This window comes from Schistocerca serialis, chromosome 11 (assembly GCF_023864345.2).
Source record: "Schistocerca serialis cubense isolate TAMUIC-IGC-003099 chromosome 11, iqSchSeri2.2, whole genome shotgun sequence".
NCBI classification, from domain to species: Eukaryota; Metazoa; Arthropoda; class Insecta; order Orthoptera; family Acrididae; genus Schistocerca; species Schistocerca serialis.
Window position 1 is genome coordinate 47,880,791 of NC_064648.1, and position 14,195 is coordinate 47,894,985.

Below are 14,195 nucleotides of genomic sequence, written 5' to 3' on the forward strand. Positions count from 1 at the left end.
AACTGTACTCGAGGAATTTTCCTTGAGAGAAAGGTTGTCTGTTACCTGAATTACTTTACTGTTACCTAGTGCTGTGTCAGTTTTGCCACAGAGTTGCTTAGACTATTTGTCTGCACTATGCTACTCGAGGAGGAGTAAAATTAGTGACCGTAGGATTTAATTTTTGAATTTTTTATTGAAGAAGAATGCTAATTATTACTGGAGAAGTTGTTTCAGTTCTTTTTTGCAGAAAGTCCGTTGGAGTGGCTGCCTCATGACAGCAACTCCATCAGCCTCCTCTCGTTTTCATCACTGGCGAGGTCCAGTGCTGTCCGACCATCACTAGCTGTGGCCCCCTTGTCAGCTCCCGCCTCGAGCAGCACAGCCGCAACTTCTGCGTGGCCATTGGCTGCCGCCCAGTGCAGCGGCGTCCACCCTCTGCCATCCCTGGCGTTGGGATCGGCAGTCGCCCTCAGAAGCAGCCTCGCCACAGCAGTGCCGCCCCACATTGCAGCCACGTGCAGAGGCGTCCTCTGCCACCAGCTGTCTCTGGCGTCCACCCCCGCCCCCGCCTCCACCAGCAGCCACGCCACCTCGACGTCTCCCCTGTGCGCTGCACAGTGCAGGGCAGTCCACCCCCACACACCGCCCCTCGCCTCCACGTCGGCCCCCTCGGCGAGCAGCGCCCTCAGCTCCCCCACTGCCCCCTGCTCGGCCACCTGGATCAGCATGCTGCATCTCTCCTTTGCAGAGAGCCTCCTGCACAGAACACAGAAACTGCCACACTTTGCTACAAACACACACAAACACACACACACACACAACACACACACACACAATACAATGAAGAAAACTGCGAAAAAAAAAGGTTCAAAATGGTTCAAATGGCTCAGAGCACTCACTATGGGACTTAACATCTGTGGTCATCAGTCCCCTAGAACTTAGAACTACTTAAACCTAACTAACCTAACGACATCACACACATCCATGCCCGAGGCAGGATTCGAACCTGCGACCATAGCGGTCACGCAGTTCCAGAATGAAGTGCCTAGAACCGCACAGCCACACCGGCCGGCGAGGTAAACTGCCACACGAGGAAATAACTGTTGTGAATGCAAGTCTGTCCTGAAACAAACCTACAGATTCCTCCTCCCACAATACAAAACAGTGTTCAACTCTGCATATATTAAGCTACAGCAGATTTGTTCAATCCCCCTTATAAAAAATTTTCATTCATTGTCCATTAAAAGTTGAATTATACAACCTATGAATGAATTAAGTTGTCACGTTTTGTCTCACTCATTCCTGGAAGCCAGCTCCTTTGATCTGACTACGCTGTAGCTAATGAGTGACTCACCTCAACTGCAAAACAGGCTTGTTACAGGTAATACTACTACTCTGTCTGCAGCTTAACTACCACGCATCACACTCCATCTCAAGATTTTCAACGAGGCACTTCCGTCATACAAAGCCAAAAAAATTCAATCCAATTATCGGTCCATTTCTTGACACAGGCTCAGAGATACTGAAAGTTTCTGACAAACAGACACTTCGAATGGCTTAATACATCTCAGATATAAACAGCACCAAACTGGCAACTCTACACCCATAAAAATGTGTGTGTGTGTGTGTGTGTGTGTGTGTGTGTGTGTGTGTGTGTGTGTGTGTGTGTGTGTGTGAGAGAGAGAGAGAGAGAGAGAGAGAGATTTTGTGCGCCTGATAGCATGTGCAAACGTATTTAACATGTACTATCATGCACAAAACTACCTGAATCATCAGAATTTTGTTTTACCTGATTTGTATGCAATCCACATAATACACGTCCTCTGCTCTCTTTGCAGTAAAGTCGTTTCACTATACAAAATGGTTACTCCAAGGGACCACAAGAGACAACTGCTCTGTGTGACTACCAGTTTAGATGCAAATTAGTACTACGATAATGCAAATATCAGAAAACATGGTATTAGAGATTACACAGCCATTACGATTGTACACGCGAATTCATTACATAACCAACGTTTCAAAAAGCAACTTTCACCTTAAAATTGTACAACAAAAATTTTGTTTCTGAATTACACTCTCTGAATACAATCCAGCAGCTATTACTCCTGTTAGCAGTAACATGAAATATGATAAATATCGTTTCAGTCACAAGTGAGGAAGACTGCCCATGTGTAAACTTGAAATGTCATGACAAAGTTTTCTGTTGACCGGAGATTCCAACCCCGGACTTAATCTGACACTTAAGTAAGCACAATCAAACATTAGAAATCGTCACTTTTAACCAGTAGCGCGATGATAAACTGAAATGACGAGATGAAAATGTTTTACCTTACCAGGGTTCGAACCCTGCACCCCACAACGTTCACTTCTAGTCAAGTGTAGACGTCACATATCGGTTTACTTACACAGCAGCGAAATGTGCATATGACGAAAATATCTGTGCCGACTATGAATCGAACATTGCACACATCGTTGTTGGCTACATACAAAGAGACGTTGATTATCGAATTCCTTTTAACCGGGAGCTCCTACCTGAAACACATGATATGACGAAAAGTTCGATGTTTGACTTGCGAGTCGAAACCAGTACCCATAATTATTGTTGACAAAGTCCGGAGAATTGTTAAAAACCATAGTAATTTGTCATATGTTATTTTGTGTGTGCGTATGAACTTGAAATGACAGGCCAGGATTCGAACCCAGACGCGTGTCTTTTGTGAAGGTCTTGAGGACTTTGCAGTCATGCAGAAACAATGAAAGGGTGGAAGTGTATCATCTCCAAGGGATCAAACGTGACGAAAAGGGAGATTTGAGTGCAGCACCAACATTTTCCACATCTCAAGCTCAAATGCAATAAGAGTCAAGTACCGTGACATTGCACGTCGATTGGCTCATTAATTAAAGAAAAGAAAATATCGTTTAAGAAACGCAATTGGTGACAGAGTTTCGACCTGGCATGACTTTCGCCTCTGTACTGACTCTCCTCCAGGTTACCAGAGGTGGAAGAGATGCTGCTTCTGCTTGTTAAAAATGATTGCCTGGTGTCAGAAACGAACCCAGATGTTCAGCCTAGGTAGCCCGAATCATTTCAGCTTCTTTAACTGATACCCTCATGGAAGTGATGGGATTCAAAGCCACTACGTGCATACTAGAAACTGGCCGCCTTAACAACTTTTTTCAATTTTATTTTTTAACCACTACAGCATCCTTTTCTCTACACGATATCTTCCATTACAAAGCTTTACTTTTTTATTTTTTTAGGGTGTCAGTGTCAGGAAGGTGGCGACAAAGAGGGCAGGGGCCTAGAATCCACAGACTTGTCTGCCGTGCCGCCCTTATACCTGTCTCAGCTGTCCGCTCTCTCTGTGATGTACCGACATTCTTTTTCCGGGAGTCGCTGCTCAGCACCAGGCAGGCGGGGCCAAGGAGGCCAGCAGTTGAGGACTCCGAGGCCTGCCCGCGATGCATCCCCCGTGTCTGTCACCGAGGCGATCCAATATTTTCGTGGATGATTTTTTATTTTTTTTATTTTTAATACTTCATCCAGAAGACCATGTCTGCAAAGAAACTATCTCAGCTGTGAGCGACGACTTGGAAGTTACATGTTCACGGTTGTTTGTTTTCGATTTATTTCGCAGTATCTTGTAAGTCGCCCAGTGCGTCAGTTCCTGAGATATGTTTGCCAAGTTGGTCTTCTGTTATCTTTCACTCGCTGGAAGCTCCATGCTGCGATTTCTGAATGTAATGCATAATAGTAGAAATCAGGACAGTCCCTTCTTCTGGTTAAAACAAGTTTTGGCGTACAGAATTAGGTAAATAACATTTATTATAATGTACGAAATCTCTCTTGAGGACAAAATTGTCCTATGAGATTCCTTCAACATAAAATAAGGTACTCCTGAGCTACGTATTTTAGAGTAGATTTCTGTTTCCTTAAACATAAATAAAAAAAAATACCGTTTAAGAAAAAAAGAGCTTTAGGGCGATTCGTTATGTTGTTCTCGTATTTACGTCTTTTCCTATTCACTTTGCAGACTGTTTCACGTAACTATATTAACTAAAAAGAATTGCGAAGTTTCTCTTGTAGTTTTTCGCCTCAGCGAAGCACACGCGGGGGAGACGCGCCACCCCGTGGTCCGCGCCACGTCCGCTTGTGCACGGCGCGCGTGCGGCGCCTCACCCAACGTCTGCTCGATTTGTTTCCCTCTGTTACCAGGTAACACGTTGTTCGTCCTTGTGGCCAGTTTACACCATTTCTTCATCGTAGATGGACATGGCACGTCTATATGATTCAAAAAATTGTTGGTAGGTGAGGAGTGCTGCTGTTTATCCAAATGATCTCCCAGCTGTAGTGCGACTACTTTTTGTGCAGTCACATTTCTGCTTTCGTTTTCCGTTAATTCCACGTATATGTCCCTAACTTTTACCATATTTGACGGGCGAACTCTGGTTTGGGTATAACTGAGTTCGAATTAAAGTTGTTCAAAATTATAAAAACGATTGGGGACGTGCCCTACTTCTATCGGTGGGCGCAAGACAGTGGAAGTAATTTCGTCTGGTAAGTGGGACGTGAGGTTCATGGGTGTCTTCTTCCATAGCTCATATGTTGAACGCAGGAAGAGAGTTTGTGACTTTCTCCATACGTATGTGAGATTTAGTCCCCCCCCCCCCCCCCTCCACATTTTCAGCTGTGGAGTTAACGTGTCAAACTTTACCTTCAAAATGTTACCACGAGTTACAAAATGACTCGAAGCTGAGAGAAATCCTGCTGCTGTTTCACGTGGAATGGGTACAACCTATGCCACGCTGTTGACTTTAGAAACCACATACATACTTGCAAAGCTGGCCTTTTGGATATCGTCAAGTCTTCTCGCGCTATGTTCTTTGACGCTAGCTGGCACGCTGGCAAGGATTTTCCTAGTTCGCAGATGTAGTACGATTTATGTTATACCTGTAGCCGATAGCAAAGATTTGCATTTGGATGACCACACTGAGGTCTCCCGTGTTTTGCAAAGATATTCCACGAGTGATTTAGTGTTGCTCAGCTTCACACTCATGCAAGTTCGTGTTTGCTGATTACCTGCAATGCCTTCTCCCAGTCACTTTCGCCGGTGATCACGAGACCCACAAACGATACTCTGGCGCCGGCCGCGGTAGCCGTGCGGTTCTAGGCGCTAAAGTCGGGAACCGCGTGACTGCTACGGTCGCAGGTTCGAATCCTGCCTCGGGCATGGATGTGTGTGGTGTCCTTAGGTTAGTTAGGTTTAAGTAGTTCTAAGTTCTAGGGGACTGATGACCTCAGATGTTGAGTCGAATAGTGCTCAGAGCCATTTGAACCATTTTTTTGATACTCTGGCCATGTATGTGCAGCCCTCGTAGCTCTTTCTGCAGAGTGGCTAGCAGAGGTCCAGTGGCAATGGCAAACAAGGCCGTCGACATAGGACAACCGTGTCGCACCCAACTTGTGAACCCAAGTTGTCTGGTTAGCTGACCATTAATCGTGATTTTTGAGGTGCTGTTTTTCGAGTTGCTGTTCTTCAAAATTCTACCAGCGATGTCGGCAAAACACTTGGGAAAATCCAGTCATTGTTTCAAGAAGGCACTGATGGCTCACCTATCGAAAGCATTCTCAAAGTCGAGCGATGTACAGCGCACTGAAAAAATGGCTCTGAGCACTATGGGACTTAACTTCTGAGATCATCAGTGCCCTAGAACTTAGAACTACTTAAACCTAACGAACCTAAGGATATCACACACATCCATGTCCGAGGCAGGGTCGAACCTGCGACCGTAGCGGTCACGCGGTTCCTCCAGAGTGTAGCGCCTAGAACCGCTCGGCCACTCCGGCCGGGTACAGCGCACTGATGCCTGGGAACATGTGTCGTAGCTAGAACGTGTCTATATTCACAGACAGTTTGAATGACTGATCTGTGTCTACCTGCACTAGATTCATATGGGCCAGTTATCTCATGCATTGACATTTTGACTCTGCAGTCAAGAACGTGCACTACAATTTTGTAATCACTATTCAGGAGGGTAACTGGTCTTAAGTTTTTTACTGTGCACTGTGTGGCTGTTTCGGAACTAGCACCACGATTCCTTCAAAAAATTCCTTTGAAATTTTTCCGTCAGAATTCATTATTTCATTACACACTACAAGCAGTTTTTGGCCTCCACAACCTGCTATAAGTCTTCCGGGAGGCCCTCGGGCCCCGGCAGTTTCCTTTTGGGACTCTGCACAACTGTGGTTCAATAGAAGTCTTGTGAGGATGGACATGGTCTGTTTCGAGAATCTGCTGTCTACAACAGAAGATGGAACTAGCAAGTGCAATACAGTCATGAGGGAGCCTATCTCACCTTCTCGAAAGTAAGAATTAAATCATATATTTGTATGTTTTGTGATCATACCAACCTAGATCACTTATAAAATAGCAGTACATGCCCTGTTATGTTCCAGCCTGGTTGTAACATTACGTTTCCTGGCGACTGGGGAATGATTTAAGTGTCTGGCTTTTAGTCACATAATAGCACAGACCACCATTTTATACGTTGTTGTGGGTGTATGCATTGCAGTTTGCAACACTTTGAAGGATTAACTATTTCTCGCATAATTTCTAGTTCAGATACGAGCATATCTTGCTAGTGGTGAAATAAACTGACATTGTGCTTCTATATGTGGCTAGAAAACAGCGTGATATGTGCTGAGTTCGGAACGCAGCAGGTGAATACTTTGTTGTAAAATCATTTCAGTTTCATCATCCCTCTACTGGTGAAAAATTTCGATACATCAAATTTTATTTTGCTTCATTCACAATCTCTGCCCAAAACAAAACTTTATGCCCCATCATATCAAGTTTTAATGCTGTTACATGTGGTTAAAATGATAGTTAAGATCTCTCGTGCTTTGTTAGCCGAGACAGTAGTGAGTGGATTGGAGTCCTGGGTCCCAGTCCAATACAAAACAATGTAGTCTGAAGTAGAATTTTGACTTTGGAAATGTCATTTATTTTAATGAACTTGAGCTTACAAGCACTGACGACTGTCACCTCTGGTAACAGATCTTCTGATATTTACGTTATTGTGGAATTGGTTTTCATATGGACTATAACCGTAAAGGGCAGTTTTCTCTAGTGGTCTGTTGTAGTAATAATATTGTGTAGTGAAACGACTGTATCAGAAAGAGAGCAGACAAACTGCAAGACCGTTAGGTTATGTGGCTGCATAGAAACCAGGTGGAACACAGTTCAGGTCATTTGGCTTCTTCTGAGCATGATAACACATGCATATAAATTGTACAGGCACGACACTCATCTGGTTGTGAAAAAAATTTTAATGTTATTAATGTGATACTTCGATCATCAGACAGCATTCACAGCGTGTTTTAAAACCTGGCCTTTGAAAGGTACAGATAACGAAATGGTTGACAGTGTGTTTCAAAGGAGGAGAATTTCAGTACAGCAGGCAGTGCAGCAAGGTGGAACTAGTGACTTGACAACAGAAAGAGGCTGTGGCAGTGCAACAGTTACTCGTAATGAAAGTATTACAACATGAATCTAAATAATATGGTTGACAGAAATTTAAGTATTTTTCGAACGAGGGTCCTCCCTTTGTAGGCACACATGAAACCATGAGGCAGTTAAAGTAAGCTATGTCATAGCCCAGTCACGGAAAAACAAACACTGATGTACTGATGTGTGTGTGTGTGTGTGTGTGTGTGTGTGTGTGTGTGTGTGTGTGTGTGTGTGTAGAGGGGAGGGGTTATGAGCAATGTTTGTGATTGATGATGTAAGTTGTGCTGTGAACTTGCTACTGGAATAAAATTAAGTTTGTCCTCCATATACAGTAGATGTGAATGGTAAATTCTATGAGAACTGATGTCTAGAAGGCCTGGCATGGATACAAGGGGAGGAGGATGAACATGGGATCATGAGACATCCTCCCTGAAAAATAGGAAAGCACTGTATCACTTCACTGTATGAAGTAAAAAATAATTCTGCTTGCATGCCGTTGTATCCATCTTATTTTAATTATTATTAAAATTCTAAGAATTTTAGTGTGAAACTAAGTATAATTTTTGAGGGGGAGGGGGAGTGAAATCAGAGAAAGACCGCGGCAGCTCCAGAACCAAACATTGTATATGTGTCTGCAACTGACACCCATTAGTGTGAGAAGTATGAGGCAGTGGCTTTGGTTAAGATCACTAATTACAGCATGGATCTAATACACACCAACAAGAGAACTTGTAAAATATGCACAAATGGTTCTACTGGTGTAACTGAACTTTGGTAATGTAGACGTATAGTTTTTTTCAGTAGCTGTAAAATTTTACCATGAGTGAAAGGTCTGTCGTAGGTTTGTGAGTAGTGGATTACGGTGTGAGATTTGTTCAAAGTATTTTCATTGGGGGGAATGCAGTGGGGAAGCTAGTGGTCATTTTAGCGTGATTTTCTCCTGGGAATGTAGAATCTGTAGTAGAAACAAGTTAATAGAGGAGCAGGACCGTAAGATCTGTGCCCTTCAGGTCCAGTTACAATGCGCAAAGGAGGAACTAGATAGGTTGAGGAGGGTGAAGGGTGGTGGGGAATGGGAACTGGCAGTTGGCAAGAAGGTAGCTAGGAAGAGGAGGTATTCAGACAGTTTCACTTTGCATACATGCAATAGATACAACCAACTGTCAGAGTTGAGTGGAGAGGAGAGGAGCCTCGTGTAGCCGTAAATGTAGGTAACTTGCAGCAGTCCTCAGCAATTAGGAGGCCTAGGTTAGTTGCAAAGTCTAGCAGAAAGAAGGTTCTGCTGCTAGGTAGTTCCCACGGTAAAGGTGTGGGCCAGCAGTTGCAGGAAGTGTTGGGGAGTGAGTACCAGGTCACCAGCATTGTGAAGCCTAGTGCAGTAGTGCAGGGTTGGCTCAGGTGACTGAAAGCACAGGGGAGTTATGTAAGAATTTTACGAAAGAGGATCAGGTAGTGATAGTGGGTGGAGCAGGGAACAGTCTCGATAGGGACGGGGAATATGATGTCAGTGGTGACTTGGTTAAGACAGCTACTCAATCTGGTGGCACTAATGTGCATTTCGTGCAACTGTTTCAGCGTCATGCTCGGCCTCACCATAATGCAGCTGTTAGGTGCGTTAATGTGGGGCTGGGGAGGGTCACTGATGGTGGAGGGCATGGATCACATCTCAGTGGTGCCAGTTGGGTCTATCAGTAGATGGGGTTTCACTAGGCATGGCCTGCACCTCAACAGGTATGGGAAGGGGAGGCTGGCTAAGCTTATAGGTGACAGTGTAGTGGGTGGTGGTGGTGGTGGTAGTGGTATCACTCATGGAAAAATACCTGTAGTAGTTGGTGTTAGAGCTGCACCTTTTTTAGACTGAAGTCAGCTGATAGGTATACCTGCTTAAAGGAAGTGCCTGTAACTAAGGGCTCACCTCCAGAGGATGTAATGTTTCCAAGTAGAGAAGGAATTAGCATATTTCATCAAAATATAAGAGGTATTAGAGATAAAGTTTGTGAACTGCTAATAGATGTTAACTCTGTAATTATTGGTATATCAGAGCACCACTTAAATAATTTGATAATTCAGAGGCTTCCTTTACCAGGCTACAGATTAGCTAGCTGTTTCTCAAGGAGTTCCTTGCGGGGTGGAGGAGTGGCTCTGTACGTAAAAAACAGTATTTCATTTGAGTCCATAGACGTATCACGAGACTGCACTGAACAGATATTTGAAAGTTGTGCAGCATTAGTTGAATTTAGTGAAACTAAACTTCTAATTGCTGTTGTTTATAGGTCCCCTAACTCCAACTTCAAAGCATTTTTGCTTAAGCTAGAGAGGGTTTTTGATTCACTTTGTCGAAAGTACCAGAAAGTAGTTAAATGTGGTGACTTCAGTATTAATTTTGTACATGATTGTGCAAGAAAAAGGATGTTGGTAGATCTAAATTCATATGATCTGATGCAGACTGTGTTTTTTCCAACTAGGGTGCAGGGGAACAGTAGCACAGTCATAGACAATATTTTTATTCATTCTTCATTACTAGGTGAGCATTCTTTTAGTAAAAGGGTGAATGGCCTTTCAGACTGTGGTGTCACCGCCACACTTGCTAGGTGGTAGCCTTTAAATCGGCCACGGTCCGTTAGTATACGTCGGACACGCGTGTCGCCACTATCAGTGATTGCAGACAGAGCGCCGCCACACGGCAGGTCTAGAGAAACTTCCTAGCACTCGCCCCAGTTGTACAACCGACTTTGCTAGCGATGGTTCACTGACAAAATACGCTCTCATTTGCCGAGGCGATAGTTTAGCATAGCCTTCAGCTACGTCATTTGCTACGACCTAGCAAGGCGCCATTATCAGTTACTATTGATATTGAATCATGTACTGTCAAGACCGACGTTCACCATTAACGGATTAAAGTTAAGTATTCCACCAGCTACATCCTTTTTTCTAAATTGTAATTTCCTTGTCCTGTTCCAGACCTCACGCCAGCCTGCGTGAGCTAAAACACGTGCCTTTCGGCCTCCTAGTAACACGGTGTTGGCTCTCCTGCCAACCGAAACACAGACCATAATGCACACATTTTAACACTAAAAGGTTTTTGTACTCAAACCAATGTCGTATTTAATTACAAACTACGTAGGAAAGTTAATCCAACAGCAGTAGAGAGTTTTGCAAAACTTGTCAAGGAACAAGAGTGGTAAGATGTTTATAGTGCCGATAATATAGATGATAAACAGAATGCTTTCCATAACACATTTCTCATGCTCTTTGAGAGTTGCTTTGCATTACAACATTCTGAACGGGGTACTAGCAGTAATGGACAGTCTGGTTGGCTGACTAGTGGGATAAGGATATCATGTAGAACAAAGCGGGAATTATATCAAAATGTTAGAAGTAGTCACAATCAAGCTACAGTAGCCCACTTCAAACAGTATTGTAAGGTGCTTAAAAATGTTATTAGCAAGGCAAAAAGTATGTGGTATGCAAATAGAATATCTAATTCACAGGATAAAATTAAAGCCATATGGTCAGTTGTGAAGGAAGTGTCTGGTCAGCAGCACAAGGTTGATGATATAAAGTCAATTCGCAGTAATAATATTTCTGTTACTGGTAAATCAGATATATGTACAGTATTTAACAACCGTTTTCCGAGCATTGGTGGTGAATTAAATAAGAATTTAGTTTGTACAGGAAATCATATAAATTTCTTAGCAAATGCCTTTCCGAGATTGACGTCTGAAATACTCCTCTGTGATACAGACAAGAGGCAGATTGAGTCAATAATTAAATCACTGAAGACTAAAGACTCTCATGGTTATGATGGAGTGTCTAGCAGACTATTAAAGTACTGTGCTGCACATGTTAGCCCTGCATTTAGCCATATTTGTAAGTTTTCCTTTAGGAATGGTTAGTTTCCTGAGTAATTAAAGTACTCAGTAATAAAGCCGCTTTATAAAATGGGAGAAAGGGATAATGTAGATAATTTTAGACCTATTTCTATGCCATCAGTGTTTGCAAAAGTTATTGAAAAGGCTGTGTATGTAAGGTTAATTGATCATTTTATATCACACGATTTGCTATTAAATGTACAGTTCGGCTTTAGAAGTCGTTTGACAACTGAAAATGCTATATTCTCTTTTCTCCGTGGGGTGCTGGATGGGCTAAACAAAAAGTTTCGAACACTTGGCGTATTTTTTGATTTAACAAAGGCATTTGACTGCGTTGATCTCACAATATTGCTCCAGACCATTACGGAATAAGGGGAGTAGCTCACAATTGGTTCACCTCTTACTCTAGCAACAGGCAGCAAAAGGTCATTTTTCACGATGTTTATAATGGCCATGATGTGGGATCTGAGTGGGGTGCTGTCAAGTGGGGGGTGCCACAGGGATCAGTGTTGGGGCCACTCCTGTTCCTTATTTATATAAATGATATGCCCTCTACTATTATGGGTAACTCTAAAATATTTCTGTTTGCTGATGACACTAGCTTGGTAGTAAAGGATGTTGTGTGCAACATTGACTCAGTTTCAAGTAGTGCAGTACATGACCTCAGTTCATGGCTTGTAGAAATAAACTAACATTGAATCACAGTAAGACTCAGTTTTTACAGTTTCTAACGCACAATTCAACAAAACCTGACGTTTTAATCTCACAGAATGGGCATATGATTAGTGAAACTGAACAGTTCAAATTCCTAGGTTTTCAGATAGTAAGCTGTCGTGGAAAGCCCACGTTCAGGATCTCGTTCAAAGACTTAATACTGTTATTTTCACTATTCGAACGGTATAGAAAGTGAGTGATACTTCGACACGTAAATTAGTCTACTTTGTGTACGCGTAGGCTTCCGCGGCCATTGTCTTCTTCAATAAAATTCTTCAGGGTATCAGACCGCATCGTCATAATTTAAAATGCGCCAACGTTTCGGCCAGCGTTGCAGCTAGCCTTCATCAGGGCCTTACGTTAACTGCTAAATGAACACACTTGGTTCCTTAAATAGCTGCACGAGAATACCGTGTTGTTACTTGATTGGCTGTAAAAGGAGGAGGAGGAGGGGTGAAAGGTATGCTTTATTGGTGTTTCCTTTATTATCTGTCATTGGCTGAAATAGCTGTTTTCTATTGGTCTTTATATTAATCCACCCCATTGGAGGACACGGACGAATAGCGAACAGGTGATGGCTGTGACGTCACACTGTTTCCATGCTGTCCAGAAGCCAGCTGCGGCGTGCCATTGCTTTGTATGCTCGCGACCACTACTGCGGCTCTCCGCATGTCTGCATGGGCCGCCACGGCTCTGCCGCTGCTCCGTAGCCCTGCTATTGCAGGCAGCCAAGACCTCGGAAGCTTGTACCCGTCCTCTCTATTCATGTTGGCGGGTCTTTTGGCTATTTCTATCGCCTCTCTAATCTTTCTTTTGAAAGTGAGAGGCTGTTTCGCCAGGACGCGGGCTTCTACTTTGCTTATTTTCATTCACTTATGTTGTATGGTATTATGTTTTGAGGTAACTCTTCCCATTCTAGAAGGATATTTTTGGCTCAAAAACGGGCGGTTCGGGCAATATGTGGTGTGATTTCACGAACCTGTTGTCGACCTCTGTTCACGAGTCTGGGTATTTTGACACTGGCCTCTCAATATGTATATTTTTTATTGTCGTTTCTTGTTACCAATATTAGTTTATTTCCAACAATAAGCAGCTTTCACTCGGTTGATACTTGGCAGAAATCAAACCTCCATTTGGATCGGACTTCCTTAACTCTTGTGCAAAAAGGTGTGCAGTATACTGCTGCATCCATTTTCAATAAGCTGCCACTCGAATTCAAAAATCTTAGCAGTAATCCACGCGCTTTCAAATATAAACTGAAGAGTTTCCTCATGGGTCACTCCTATTCTGTTGCGGAGTTCCTTGAAAAATTATGATTCTCATTGTATTGCTGATAGCGTTTGCTTAAACTTATGGACTGATTTTCTTTCAGGTTCATGAACATTTATTTTTATCCATTATTACTTTTATGTTGTATGTTCATGTACTGATACGTTCCATGATCTTGGAGATTTGCTCCTCAATTTGGTCCTACGGAACTTGACATGTAAATAAAGAAATAATTAAAAATTACTGTTAGTAAAAATATTACCGTTAATAAAAACTTTTTCAAACTTAAGAGCCTGTGTCATTTCCCACAGGGTGCAGAACGAGTTTGGAGTGATGTTTTAAGTTTTTTCAAGAACATAAATAACAATTCTAATATGTTCATTGTTTCAAACATGAATTTTCATGTTTGTCTTTATTGAATAAAAGAAACACACTGAATGATTTACAATACTGGCTACAAGCTCATTAAAACTGGTTCACGGAATGCACGTAGTGTCATGTCAAACAAGATTTCCAATATGCAAATTGCACATAAAATACTACATAAGTATTAAAATCTAGCTGAAAAATAAATGATAATTTATCAGTGTTAATAGCTATTAGACTTGTATGGACATATGTTATTGTAAGATAGTGCAAAAAGAAAGAAAACTCTGGTTGCAGAGCCTCATTAATGCTCACCAACTATCAGAGGTGGAAAGCAACAACAATAGATGGAATATATATATATATATATATATATATATATATATATATATATGTATATATATATATATAATGTCATAGTGAGTGTCACAGTAGAATGAAAGTCTGTAGTGTTCACTGGGTGGCTATAGTAAAGCCATAG

At 42.4% G+C, this 14,195-nt stretch overlaps 1 protein-coding gene across 1 annotated transcript in view; it reads right to left on the reverse strand.

The window, feature by feature from the left end:
• Positions 1-251: 251 nt before the first annotated feature.
• Positions 252-14,195, reverse strand: part of LOC126426421 (ankyrin repeat domain-containing protein 65-like) — a 59,947-nt gene continuing 46,003 nt past the window's right edge. Inside the window, exon 3 of the mRNA XM_050088339.1 lies at positions 252-738. Coding sequence (XP_049944296.1) covers positions 252-738 — 487 coding nt within the window. The remainder of the gene's footprint in view (positions 739-14,195) is intronic.